Source organism: Plectropomus leopardus, chromosome 1 (assembly GCF_026936395.1).
Source record: "Plectropomus leopardus strain MGB_pleo_1.0 chromosome 1, ASM2693639v1, whole genome shotgun sequence".
Lineage (NCBI taxonomy): Eukaryota > Metazoa > Chordata > Actinopteri > Perciformes > Serranidae > Plectropomus > Plectropomus leopardus.
Genome location: NC_142176.1, coordinates 39,005,082 through 39,020,441, shown reverse-complemented (window position 1 = coordinate 39,020,441; position 15,360 = coordinate 39,005,082). Strand labels below are relative to the sequence as shown.

The following is a 15,360-nucleotide window of genomic DNA, read 5'->3' as shown; positions in this document are numbered from 1 at the left end:
AAATGGTCAATGCATGTGATAACACAGACAATATGTTAAGAAAACAGATGATTGCACAAACATTCACAAACTCTTTCTATAATAATTGGACAGTACCTGCAACACAAACACCGGTGAGCCATCCAGCTCCTCTGTTACGCTGCCGTAGTACTCGTTAACGGTGAACACCGGAGCTTCGTCATTCTTGTTAACCACGTTCACCGTCACAGTTGTGTAATCTTCCCATTTCCCATCTGAAGCCAGGACATGAAGCTTGTACCTGCACATAAGTTTCAGCTTTGTCAGGGGCTTTCTCAATATAAGCAGCACTAGATCCAAATTGAATTAAAAAAATTTTCTTAAACTTAATGTTTACAATCTATTAAGGCATAGCTCATCAAAAGTGGAGTTAAAAGCTAGAACTGCTGTCTGATTTTTATTTATTTTTAAGTTTCAGTCCTTTAGTGTTTTCGTGGCTTGTGTTTTTTTTTTATCTATTGTTGGTTTTTCATCTGTTTTTATCTGTTCTTTTAAACTTGTTTTTATTGTCTTGTTGCGTTATTCTTTTTTACAGTGAGCTGCTTGGTGCTTCAATTTCCTTCGGGATTAATAAAGTGAATCTTATCTAATCTAATGTAATCTAATCTAACATATACGGTACCAGAAAAAGAAATGAAGCAATACGACAGGAGAAAAGCACACTATATGTGTAAGGTAAATCCTTTGACCAACATTTACTTGTGTCAAAAAGCACATATTTGTGTCTGAAATGATTCTTTCCCTACCTTTTGTTCTGTTCATAGTCCAGAGGCTGAGCGATGAAGATAGTGCCCACCTCTGGTTCTACATCAAACACCCCTCCCGTGTTCCCTGATGTGATCTGGTAGCGCAGCTTTGCATTTCCACCTGCAGAACAGGACAAGATGGATAAATGATGAATGACAGCTTGTATAAATTAACCTTAGTTACTGACAAAGCAGCATATGGTTAGTAAGTGATGGAAAAAACAGGCCAGGAGCGTACGTCTTGTATTTGTAGCATGAAAGAGCTTTGGTGGATTGGAAGTCCCCATCTAGTCTATTGCTGTCTGTTTCTGTCAATCCACCAATCCGTCTTCCCTAACTGAGACGGATAGCATCAGCTTGCTTTAGCAGGCAGACGGGAATCAGATATCGAGTGTTTGGTGTCATCTGATTGTTATGAGTCTTTAAACAACAAGCAGCCTGTGCCCTTACAAAGGTGATTACTATACCAGCTGCATTAGAGGAGCATCCTCATGAAAGGATATCTATGAAGAAGTAAAATTGTAAAGCCGTGCACAGAAAAACTAAAGCCTGACCAACAATTTGTATCAGATGTTTACACCTCAAGACAATAACCTAACTGAAGCTTACTGTTACACAAATAAAGAAAAAAACATGTTCAAGAAGAAAACAAGAAAAAGGAATGCATTTTCATTTGATGCAGTTATTTTTGGCATACCTGGAACATCCACAAACTAGAATCAACACCTTGTGGTTGTATGTCTCCAACAACCAGACAAGTTACTGTTTAAATTTTGGGATTCACCAATGTTTTCTTATTTTTGCTTTTCTCTTAAGAGAACATTTTTCGAGTGGTCCAGAGCACTCAAAAAATTGCATTGATGCATTGATCCCAACGACTGTGATTTCAGTTACTGTGCGTCCCTCTGCTGACCAGAGGATTACTTTACTGCTTAAAGTCCTAAAATCTGATTAGATTATGAATTTTTTTTTTTGTTTATAATGCCATTTGTCATGCTTAACAGCATCGTTCAAATATTAATGATTCAAAGTTTTGAAATGATTTGAAATATTTGTCTAAGACCAAAGTGATGACTTTTATAGCAAATTTAAGTTTAAAAATCATTACGAATTATTAGAAGTCCATTAAGACCCAATTCAATAACAAAAGAAAAATGAAAACCATGGTATGGACACTTTTATGGTTTATGGTTTTTATGTATCAAAAATACTCAGTGCAGGTGTTATATCTTCTGCTGCTAAGGCTCTGGCTGCTGTTTTGAATATTACCATTCAACATTTGAAGCAATTTTGCTTCAAAAATTGCTTTAAATTTTGATGCTTTTGATTATTGCCATCAAAAAGTTGGCAATAATGGCATTCAAGATGTGTTTTTTGAGTGAAAGACAGATTAAAAGCCAGAAAACGTGATCAAAGTACTGAATGGAACGTCACAACTGTTCAAGGTCTTCAAGAGAAAATAGGAAAAAAAGAAAAAATAGAGATGAGTCTTCAACTACTACAAACAAAATACATATACAGCACACTATCACTGCATTTACAGCTTCTGTTAGGCTGTGTGCACAAGCTTAATTTCACCTAGTTTCATTACCATACTTGTCTAAAAAAACAGCATGAGCTCTCTTTAGAACCAAAGATGTGTCTACGTGCCTGTGTTCAATCACAAAAATGCTGCTATCAGGTTGTGTTGAATAGTCCTGAAAACTGATTACGATCCAGCAGGTCTTTTATTGCAGGTACAAGTGCTACAACTAATGTGCACTTATTAGCAGAGGAATGCCATAGAATTTAAATTGATGGTGTTTGTATTGACATAGAGGTATGTAAATATTCAGGAAAAGTAGCATTCCTGCACAATATACGAGCCAGGACCAACATTAATGAAGCTGTTAAGTATGACAAATGGTGTTATGAACAAATAAACTTAGAATCTAATCAGATTTTAGGACTTCAAGCGGCACAGTGCTGTTGCGTTGTCTCCCATAAGTCAGTAAAATTACAAGAATGCTTGAACACAAGCGGAATGTGGCGATTTTCATTGAATAATTAATAATCCATTGTTCCAAGCAATTGAAAATCATATTGCTGTGAGGTTACCCCTGCCTTCATCTCCAAAGTTCTTTCCACACCTCACTTAATATCTTTTTTTAAAGATGTGCAAAGCATCTTTAATAAAGTCTATTAGCTGCTGATCAACAAAATGTTCCCCCTCAATGCAATTACTGGTAAAGTGAAAGTCTGCATTTCAATCACCATTGCATCTACCAACCCTCATGTTAATATGAAAGGGAAAGGAGAACCCTCTGAAGACAAGATGAGATTTGCAGCTTATTAGCGAGATGAAAGTCAAGGAAGGGGAGAGGAGAACACACTAATCCAGATCGTTTTGTACCGTCTGTCTGTTGGCATTTTAAATGAGACATTAGGGGATATATGCAATTGCATCCCTGATTTTTTCAAGTTGTCTCAATCTCTTAAGTATTTAGAAAAGTGCTGGGACCCAAAGGACAACAGAAATGGCACAATGGGTAACACAGTGGTTAAAATAAACAAACAAATGGAGAGAAAATAATTGTTTTTTCCCAGTTGTACCAATTTTAAAACTCTTTTCATCTCCCTAGGTACTGTACTTTCCTGAAAGTGGAGTAGACAGATGAGAGCAGGAAGGGGAAGAGAGACACAGGCACAGACACAGAGGGCTGACAGGTGTTTCTAATCCCAAAGACATCAAACATTTCACTTTATATATGGCATTTCAAGAGAGATCTTTTATACTTGCTCCATTTTTTATCACCATTGTCCGCCCTGAACCATTATAGGGATATTTTGCTGACTTTCAACCAGCTTTGTATTAGGGTGGTGTATAAGGGCGGCACGGTGGCTCAGTGGTTAGCACTGTTGCCTCATAGCAAGAATATCCCGGATTCGATTTGCATGTTTTCCCCATGTCTGTGTGGGTTTCCTGTGGGGGCTCTGGTTTCCCTCACCACCATCAAAAACATGAACATTAGGTTAATACACCTGTCTGCACCTCTGACCAAGGCGCTGGCAGAGGATTTGACATCATGAATATTAAGGCTGTCAGCGTTAATCTGTTAATTGGGATGTGATTAAGGTCAGTAATTAACTTTTTTATTTTTTTTTTAATCACGTTTAATCAACATTCCTGTCTTTGAGAGGCTGTACCGGGGTTCAAAGCTAGCATGATGATCATTTGAAACTAGAAGATCTGAGAAATCCAGTGGTACCAACCATGTCATGCTAGCTTCTTAGGAAGGGGGATAAATAAGGCTCCAAAATTAGGCAAAATTTTGGCGATGGAAAAACAACATGGTCATTTCAAAGTGATACCTTGACCTCTGACCTTAAGATATCTGAATGAAAATGGGTTCTACCCATGAGTCTCCCCTTTACAGACATGCCCACTTTATGCTAGTCCCATGCAGTTTTTTGCTGTCATTTGATTCCTAATCAAGAAAATCTGGTAAGACCTGCTTCACCTTGTCAATATGGACTTAAAAACTGTTTTGTAATGCAAAATAACAGGATGGAAAACAAGCGATTACAAATTTGATATTTTGCAATTAAAAACATTAATCATTTGATAGTCCATATAAATATCATTTTAAACATTGCAAAATAATATATCAATCAAATATTAACAGTAGTTAATAAGATGAATAAGCTATCTCTCTCACACTTGGAAAAAAAACATATAAAATGGTAAAATTAGACAGTGACGATTAGATTATAAATCAATCATTTTTTTACTGCACTGCCTATTTCTGGCCTAAAATATCTTCAGAAACATACAAATTTACTGCCCTGTTTAGCTGTAATAGTGGGTGTTTGTGAATAGGAAGTGGGCGCGATACTGTTTCCTGCACAGTGAAAATGGAGGCCAAAAACTGAGATCAAATGGTGACACTGGCAGCACTGAGTAAATGTAAACCAAGACTGTTATTGCATTGCCTATTTCTAACCTCAAATTTTTTAGATTATTGTCTAATACGAGATTGTTTGTTGCCAGCTGGCCACCACTGGGTGAAAGTTCACAGTTTGCATTACATTAACCACCAGTAGGAGTGTTAATTGGTCTGGTATGGCACAGTGCATTCTGGTAGTTGTAGGTTTTCTGCCTTTTGAGCAGAAGTAAATGCCACAGTCCTTTTTGTCTTTTTTTCTGCAGTCATGTAGCACCAATTTCAAAAGTATTAGCATCTTTCTACTGCACAGATGCCCGTTTTATGTGGAACCCCTTGATGTTGGTGAAATACTTCTGAGAAGAAAACAGATACAAATGTACTGTAGCTTATAATAACATAGATAAAAAGGAAAAGTTTACAATTTTACAATTACAATTTTTGTGTACATGAACTATGATTCGTAGATTAGGTGTAACAATTGTACATGCTGATAAGCAGACAGAAAACCTGATACGGACAGAGCACAGCCTTGTAGGAGAGGACACTGTCATTTTGCTGATGACATGCATTAAAAATATGTTTGTGTATGTGTGTGTGTGTGATGACTTTTATATATACAGCATAGCAGAGCACAATGAATAACCTTCTTACAGCCAACATAAAAAAATTATTGCTTACTTTAACTCATTTTTGTCATGCTGACAACAACTAATACAAACATGCAATCAAATTTTAACTGGTTCTTGGTAGCTCCCAAGAGACTTACTTACAGTTCTTACTGCTTTTTTTTAATAACATTTCCTCTGATGAGCTAATATGACTATCTCGAAGGCTAAGTAGTTTATGTAGTCGTTTATTTGCAAATTGAGAAGTGACTGGAACATATTGAGCAAAATGATCAACAGCTGTTAAGTGGAACATGCTGTCATAGGGCATTAGTGGATGTCTCAATGCATTTTTTTTTTTTGTTTGGTTGTTTTTTTGGGTTTTCTGGGGGGGAACAATCACTCAAACTATTGAGTTTTCTGTGAGTCTAAGGTGGCAGCTGCTGTCCTCTTCCTCCTCCACCTTTCAAGCCTACAGGAGGTGAGAATTTGCTCCTGAAAGATTTTCAGTAGAGTGTTCTTTCAAGGGACTATATATGCAGCATTATAGCACATTCCTAAAGATCTATGAGAATTTATGGAGATGACTCAGTTGAAATGGCCATATATTTTTTTACTGCAAAGGTCTTGCTAATCTTTAGTTTCACTTGATTCAATAAAAAGACACCAAGGTCAGAAAAACATTTTGTTTTAGGAAGCATTTATACAGATTTCATAAGTTGGTAAGAGCACTGCTTATGTTGATCAGGGGTGGAGTGAGATGAGCTGAAATTTGAAGATTTCTAGACTGAAAATGAGACATAATGTGACCTTTCTAAATCTGAATATTGACCGGCTCTGGCTTTCAAACAGGATTCTCAACAGCATGCTTGCAGGGAGAATTCATCTGGACGTGGTTTAGACTAAACGCCATCAGCAGAAAATGCGTGAACACCATTGCCAGTCTCTAACTGGCTGAAATTCAGTTGGTTTGAATAATGATGACAGCTTAAAGTGTGAGTACCCTTTTCAATCAAACACTGACTTTCAATTCCTCTGTCTTGTTTTACATAGAGCCATTGCTTCACAGTCGGGACAAGTACAAATTTCACAGGCGAGCCATAACAGGCACAAAATGGGCCCCAGATGCCAGCCATTTGTTCCAACTCAAAAAGGAATAAATAGTGTCTGATAGTGCAAGGTAAAAATATGTACTCATGCAGGCTGAACTAAATACAGTGAAGGCAGCACACTGACTCAAGTACCAGGTTGGTAGAACAAGCGCTCTACCAACACAGGGACACAAGTTCAATCCCAGCAGTGGAGTTTCCACCTTGGACCCTTGTATACAATTTCAACATGAGCCACGAGCAGTAATGAGCACAAGCATTTATAATTAGACCTTTTTCTTTCATCCATCTCGCACACATATAAATGTATATTATCCCTTGGCTGGAAAGCCAGATGCATATTAAGCTTGCAGTCGTGTTTTTGTAAGAGCAATATATTCTTTCACACTATTATCTGCTGCTGAATCATCACTTGAACTTTCCTTCACATCAGAATTTTGGATCTGCTTTGGTATTCAGTAGTTATGTTTTCTTTTTAAAGAGAGAGAAAAAAAAAGGTAAGTTAGAGAGAGAGCATCTGGCTGCAACAATGGCTAACATGAACAACTATCACCAGACAAGGTTAGAAAGCTTATATTTGTGTACACTAGTGAGAGCTTTTCTGATGTTATCGCTCTCTTTTTCATACACACATACACACACACACACACACACACACACACACACACACAGGTCCACTACTTGTCTTCCTCCCAAGAAATTACAGTCATACGTAAATGCAGGGCATATTTTCAAGTCCAATTTTAGTTGCATCATCTCTAAAAATAGTCACACAAAGTAACGAGATGTTCTCATTCTGGATGTTGCTTGTGATCATCTTTCTAATATGACTGCATTATTAGACAGTATAAAACAATTTAATATATACAGTCCAGCAGACTAAAACTTGTAATACTAATACTAGGTACTATATAGTTTGTTCTGTCGACGTTCTGAGACAGACAATAGGGATCCTGACTAAAATGTGATTTCTTTCAAGGACACCCAGGAAGTAGTTTTCAATGTGTACTGCTGCCTTCTCTGGTTCTGTCACAGCATAGCATAATAAGCGACATATATGGGTGTTAAAGGTCAAACACTCAACATGCACACCAAAGAAGCATAAAGAAAAGTGTAGCTCATCGTGACAAGCTGATTATCTTCCACAAGGCCAAAAAGCTCAAGTGCTTAAGTTAAAAACAAAACAGCTAAAAGATTTAATTAGCTAAAGTAAGATTTTAGTCTCTTTTATCTATTTGACCTCTACTGGTACATTTTACATTTTTACTGAGTACGACACGATACATATTCCTCATGACAGTTTCAAACACTGATCAACTGCTCAAAAGGTGGCCATATCATAGCACACAAATGCAGCAATGCACCAACAAATACTGTGCAGAAGAAGAATACCAACTAAGCCAACAATTCTGTATTAAAAATATTTTCAGAAAAAACTGTCTGCAAATATTTTATCAGGAAGAAAATACATTTTACTAGGGCTGCGTAATTTGGCAAAAATATGACTTTTTCTTTTTTTTCAAATTAATCAATATTGATATTACATTATATAAAACTGCCAGTTGGAAGAGAATCCCAATAATGACTCAGACCTAGATAAAGCAAATGGTTCATTAGTTAAAGCAATATTAAGCAACTTTTAGTTGATTGTTGAGTCTCATTCCCAAGTTGTCAAAGACCGACCCTTGAGTTGGTGCTTCTGTCCGACCATCAGCCAAACATGTTGATATTTGACAACCTGAAAATGAGACTCAAAAAAATCAATTTAAAGTTGCCTAATGTTACCTTAAACATTAGAATATACTGAATTACATCTAATTAAACTTCAAACATACTTAAAAAAAAACAGCACAGTTATTTTCTTCTATTATAACTTAACAAAACAATGGTGTGGTTTCAGGGATTACACCTTTTCAGGTGTTGGCAAAGATAAGTTGTGTCTCAGGTCTTGGCTGGCAGCGACCGATGTTATATATCTCAAACTGTCTTAATGCGCTCTGTCCCTTATAATGTCCAAACCACTTTTAAATGAATGACTTCATGGTAGCTACTTTGTCAACAATTTCCTCAGCTTTTGAGGACAACAGGAGTTCACTTAAGTGTTCGAGGACTTAAGCGTAACAAGCTCTGTGTCTGTGTAAAACAAACCAGACGTGGATTAAGAGGAGGCAGCAAGTTACAGCAGACAGAGCTACCAGGAAAGCCGTCACAATTTAAAAGTTTGTGTTGATCAGACTGTCGCCCTTTTGCCATCTTATGGATGATGAGTACTGACATAGGTGATACCATTTAAGTATCTTTAAGTCTGTTGCGCTCCTCATGCTGTGTTCTCTGCTCTACAGTTAAACTGTGTCCACTTTGTGTGTGGAGTATAATCCCACCCATCTGCAAACGGCAGCGACACAGACAGCAGAGAAGACAGACGACACACTGACTGGCTGTTGTTGCGCTATTTGTCGTATAGCAGGCTATTGGACCCATTGATATCCAGTAAAAATGTCCAAACACTTATCAGCGTTATCAAGATAAATGTCCCTATGGGGATCATTTTTTTTTACCTGCCAATACGTTTTTCCAAAAGGACACACAATGCATTTTGATCAGTAACACTGCTTACAAATCCAAACTTTGTTCACAAGAAATCTCCACAGGGCACCTTTAAGGCTGCTGCTTTATCAGTCCCACCACTCAAGAAACCCCATAGGCAGTGATTTCCACCTAAAAGGCTATGATTAAACCCACTCAGCACCGCAACACCAGACTACCGACACGGTCAGCAAATACCTGGTGAAGAAATCCACACCAAAATATTTTCCTTAGGAGTTGGTGGGCAGAAATGTGAATCCATATAAATAATATGTGGGTCTGTGTTGGCTGGAGTTTAAGTGCAAACTGTTTGCCAACACTTTAGCCGTAACAACTGCATTTATCCAGTTAACTCTGTTCTGATAGCTAAATAAAGAGCCATCAGCCCCACTTCCACAATTCTTCTCTGCTCTGATGAAGTGGAACAGTTTTTGACTCTCATTCAGCTGTATCTTGATGTCTGATGCAGTCACACTTCTGTTATGCAACCCCTGGTCACTTAAAATGAGCAATTATCTTTTGATTTTGCTGTTGATCTATAACTACCGGACCTTTTCCGACAGATTTCTATCCAGTTACTACATTCCTTTTGATAGTGTAGGCTAGTGCTCAGCTTGAAGAGTTTTTTTTTTTCATTCCATAAAGAAATAATGGCCTTGTCTTTGCTGTCAGGAGCTTACAATTGCCTCTGGCCATGGCAGCTGAGTGTCTCGCCGTGCTCCACCACAAACCTAAATTGTTGTATTTAAAGGTCTTGGCAAGCTCGCCAATCCTAATGAGGATTCTTAATTAGTGCTCTATTAAAGGCAAGTGCACTGGAAATGTCAACCAGTTAGGCGTATGTAACTAATACAAAGTGTTTAAAGGGACAATTCACCACAAAATCTAGACTGTTTTGGTGTGTTGGGGAGTGTTGAAGATACTCTTCTTATTCAAGATTTTTTTTTTTATTTATTTTTTCCCAACCAAACTACACCAGCATATCAAATCACTACATGTGCATGATGATGAAGGTTCTCCAGGTCATGGTATCCTGCTATTTCATTGGCAACTCAAACTAGTCCAGTTGCCAATGTAACAGCACTTATGGATACCACATGTGCATCAACTGATGTCTTACCTATCACAACTGGAATAAGTAACATTACAGCTCAGCCAAGGAGGAAGCCATTAATGTTCACATCTCGTGCTGTCCTGAGCTCAATCCTCTCGTCCATGAGCAGATGAACACTTCCTTCTGCAATGTGATGCAGTTGGCAGGTGTAGATTGGAGGAAAGACAACAGTCACTACATGTAACTGCTCACAACGAGATCTGTGGATTATCTTGAGTAATTGGGTCATGATTTCTGGAAGGAGGCAGTGCTGTTGAGATTTTCAGATGTATAGACTAAGCGCTTTGAGCAACGCAACCTGAGTGCCATTTAGCTCCATTATATTGGAAAGAAGGCAGACATTAGGCCAAGGCCAATATCTCCAACACTCAGCAGCTCAAACCAAAACAATCTAGATTGATAAATAGCACCACGGGTAACAGGGAAAGTATGTATTTTTGATTTTGGGATGAACTGTACTTTTAACAATTTTAAATGGAAAAAAATCTAAATTCTTAAATTCCGCTTAACGTCAAAAATCTTGAATCTTACTTGTGTTGTCCCTGGCTCTAATCAGGAAACCACTGAACGGACGGGAATATATGGAAAAAGAATGTGCACCCTTTTTACTTGAGATTATAATTCATGACATGAGGGGCAACCATGTGGAAGAACGTGCCACAATAAACCTCGAGTTAATGGAGTCGCTGAAGCAGCTGACAAAACTGAGCACCACATTCTCAAGGTAAAAAGAAATGTTTGATAATTTAATAAAGTAGCCAGTGTTGATATTGAAAAACTGTTCAAAATACAAAGAAAAAGCAATGCCAGAGGACTCCAAGGACATGTACCAGCTGCAGCTGGCTTCTCAGTATCTACAGGGGTGCAACATCTTAACATTAAGAAATGTTTGCCTGAAGGGAAAAAAGCCCAAAGTGGTGAAAGTATTTCAGCGCTTGAGAGCTTTCCTTCCTCGAAAGGTTATACTGAATGGGTTCTTCTGCAGTTGCTGATTCAAACTCTGTGGTTTTCACGACTACATGACATGTTTTGTAGTGCAAATCTTTTTTTCCCCTCTCAAAGTAAAACGGGGTCAAACAAAAGCAATGAAGTGAGTTGTTTTTCTGGAGTGAAGGAAAAAAGAAACACTTTTTAAATGTTTGAGTAAATGTGGTCAATTATGGACTAACAGTACCAGCCCCACCATCAGTCCTACACTTTCCATATGGTATCTGCATCACCCTATTCAAAGAAACACACGCACCTATTCAAGTATGCATACTCCTTTATCCATGTCACCTACCTTCGTCCCCATCGTTGGCACTGACAGTGAGAATGGCGAAGCCTACATCAGCGTCCTCATCCACATCAACTTCATAGGATGTCTGTGCAAACGCTGGCTTGTTATCGTTCACGTCACTGATAAAAACACGAACATATGCTGTGTCTGAAAATAAAAAGATAAGAAAGAGAGAGATTCAGAGAGAGAGAGGAAGGCGATTATAAACATGAGGTTGTTCTTATTCTGTCAACGTGAACATGAACATCTGTCTATCTCTCTTAAGATAGCAACAATTTAGTCACTTTTCACCAGCACGCATGCTCACATACACACATATACATAGATGCAGGTAGGGAAGTAGACATTTGTTCATGCACACAGACGGAAACAAAAATAACATCCTTTTTTTTTCTTCCATCCACCGTTGTCTTCCACTTTTCTATTACATCTGTCATCTGTCTCCACTATTTCTGTCTATTTTACCATTAAATCTGGCTGTTTCTTTTTCCTTCAGCATCCGACCGCAGGCTGAAGCTGAGTACAAAGCACCCTGGGGGCATCAGTGTATCGCTCAGCAGTTGAGCAACCCAACATACTAAGCTCCCTTTGATATCTGCATCAAAACGAGCATAATTTGCAATACACGCTTCAAGATGAGATAAATTATTCAAGCCAGGGTGGAAGAGATGGTATACAGTTCATGGCACAGATAGCAAACTAATGCAGCCCTTGCAGCTATAACAAAACAAGTCGCAGATGCCAGAGCTTTGCACGTGTTCAGAATCTGTCAGAGACAGAGGGAGAAAGGTGGGGAGGGATAGAGGAAGAACACAGAAAGTGGATAAGCAGATGTAGCAGCCGTCCTCTCATCCTCCCTCTCATCTGTTAATGCTGCCTGCTCATCCACGTTTTCACACTTCTACAGACATGTATGTGTTAAAATCACACCCCCAGCCCCGCCCCAGACACTAGCCAGGAGAGCTTGTTAACTGCCTGTGAAAACTCTGCCTATCGAGGTTATTTTTGTCATGACTTGATTCTGTTGTCTCTAGTTTGTAACTTGTAGCTTGGTATGTGTGAGTCTATTTGTGCAGATGTGCAAAGTTATATACAGCAAATCTACACCCCCCCATGTAAGTTTTCTTTTTTTTTCTCATTTTTTTTTTTTTTTTTCAGATAAAACACAAGGGTCTGCACCTCGGGGATTTTGAGTAATGTTTAAGCCAATGTTTATGCATCAATAGGACGAGGTCAAAATCTAGTAAATGGCTGGACAGTGTATGAAACAATAGAGGACTTTAATTTGCTATGTTGTTGCAGTCCAGCCAAAAAATGCAAATGCATCTTAAAATAAAGAACAACATATAATCACCCAGCAGAAAGATCTTGCTTTCTCTGGCAGTAAACCCACTGATCGAGCTCCTTTTTACTCCATTTAACACAACTCTCCCCTCCTCAGCTCTGGCCAGTGATGTAAAGGCTGATTTATAGCAAGTGCCCTGCACCTATGTGAACATTTTCACCATAGATGTGTCATGATTTATACTTATGCGGAGGTTTTTCTTGGTTGTTCAGCAATTACACCATCTAAACACCATCTAAACACTAATTGGCAATGGGGTTTCTCTGCCACTTTGTTGAGTGGTGTCTGATACAACTAAAACACACATAAAACATGGCTTAATAGCAACAACATTAATCAAAAGTACAACATTTAGCTCTATTATAACTGACAATGCTCACTGACAAGACCAGCATTTTATGGTGGACCTGTTTTCCCCACATGTCCAACATGCTAACATTACTGACACATTCTTATGACATCTCCCATTGCATAAATTAGCCAAGCAGCCAGTGAACTTTTCCGTCTACTCAAATAAAGCCTGAGATAAATTACACAAAAGACTTCAAATGCTTTAATTCTTTGCAATTTATTGTTTCTTATCTGTGAAATTCACAAAGAAAGCTTTGCCTCTACCGAGGGAAATGGTTTTCAGTTGAAATAGTTGAAATAAATAGAAGGTTTGTGTCACCACAGCTCTGTCAGCACCTATTCATTCACATCAATAGGGAAACACCAACACACACATTAATGATCACTCCGACCAATGGCATGACTTCATCACTGACTCACAGACAGACTTTTGCAATTATAGGGATGGCCTCGCATTCTACAGGCCAGCCAAAAAAAACAGGTGACACAAGCCAAATTTAGTGTGAATTAACTAATACTGTTACATGCTTCCACTTTAATTTAAAAATTGTAAGAAATAATATAGAAAAAAAACACAGCTCTTGAAAATAACATATAATGAAATAAAATGAATGGAATATGTTTATTAGCTAGCTAATAAAATTACATAAAGTTAAATCAGTACTTGTACAAGTAAATATTTTAGACAAAGTAGCCCATGGGAACATTTGGGGGATAAGTAAGCATTTACCTCAGGCTTGCCTGTTATAATAGTTATCAGTGTTATGTTTTTGAAAAATATTCTAAAGTGGGAATTCATGACATGAAGACATGAAGCTTCAGTATCGAGCCATGCAGGTGAGGTATCCTCACATAACCAAAGCGATATCAAAATGCAGGTGAGCGCACAATCAATACTTTCTCACAGTAATAACAGTGATGAGAGCTGGCAGCCCTGCTTTACACCACTGTGGGAGCTAAAATTAACTGAACACACTCTGTTGGTGAGAATTGCAGCAAGGTGATCATTATGGAAAAGTCGATCCATCCAATGGAATCATGCGACCATCGTGCTATCGTGACAGACAAGTTCAATTGATTTTAAAAGGAGTTTGTTTGTTGCTAATGAGTTAATGAAACCCTAGCAAGTATTTCTGTAAAGCTACTTCTCAGGTAGAACTCTATTGTACAATTTACTGAAGCATAGAAGATTTTTAAGAAGTTATCAAGTACACAAAGATATTAAGATATAAGTAGGCTTCAATCAATCCAAACCAAAATATACAATTAATAAATAAGCAGTAATTACAATGAGGACTGCTACTGAATGCAAGGATATAATGTTTGTGTGGGGACTTGTTTCCAATGGAGAAGGTAAATAAACTGTTATAATTTTAGCTTGCTTAAGTACAAAAAATCAGCAGGAGGCAAAATCAGATATGCTGGTACTTAATTTTAGGGAGTAACAGCTCTATTCAAACAATAATCACAAATATCCTGGAAAACTTCAGACTGCATTCATTTCATAGGAAAAAGAAGTTCTTGCTCGGAGATTAGTGATATTTTAGTAATATTTTATAAGGGTGGCCAGATGGGAGCACTGAAATTCTTGGGGTGGCTCACCAAAACCAAAAGCCATAACTAAACTTCAGGTATCATGCTGTTGAAACAATAGGCTTGAACACTATATCAAAATGTAAAGTTAAGGAATTTAATACTGATTTTTTTTTTTTTTACAGTTTGTATTATTAATTATCTGATGTGTATAATACCAGTTGAGTTAACATTTTGAATTGAACTGACTGTTTAATAAGTTATGTTGGCGATTTATTGCTCTTCAAACGGGCTTTTCCTTTTCCTTAAAAAGACAAATATACATCATATACATCAAATATACATCATACATATACTTAGATTGTAAGGAACAAAACATATACTGGAAACAAGCCCACTCATCTTTAGGGAAGACTTATGGACAGACCCCATTTTCATTCAGATTTCTTGAGGTGCAAGTTCAAAGGAAACCTTGAAACAAATGACCACCCCTTTTTTTCTCTTGCCAAAATTTAGTCTAATTCTGAAACATTCCTCAGCCCCCTTCCCAACAACAGAAAGCAGTTAATGCATTACTCGTCTTGTTTCCCAGAATACCACTACCTTTTCACTGGCTTAAATAATGAGCACCCCACAGCCTCTTAAAACAGTAATGTTGGCTTCCAATTACATTTGCCAGGGGGGTCCAGATATTGTACAAAGGGGGGGCACAATACTCTGGCATGTCCTTGGAGGCCCCACTGTTGGA

The 15,360-nt window shown here is 37.9% G+C and overlaps 1 protein-coding gene across 2 annotated transcripts in view; it reads right to left on the bottom strand.

Moving 5' to 3' along the window:
* The window catches only part of LOC121943534 (neural-cadherin), a 398,280-nt gene that overhangs the window by 174,752 nt on the left and 208,168 nt on the right, over nt 1–15,360 (bottom strand). For both annotated transcript variants that reach the window (XM_042487073.2, XM_088081016.1), the window contains exons 16-18: nt 11,387–11,530; nt 765–885; nt 97–259 (exon numbers count right to left, since the gene is read on the bottom strand). In XM_042487073.2, coding sequence (XP_042343007.2) covers nt 97–259; nt 765–885; nt 11,387–11,530 — 428 coding nt within the window. The remainder of the gene's footprint in view (nt 1–96; nt 260–764; nt 886–11,386; nt 11,531–15,360) is intronic.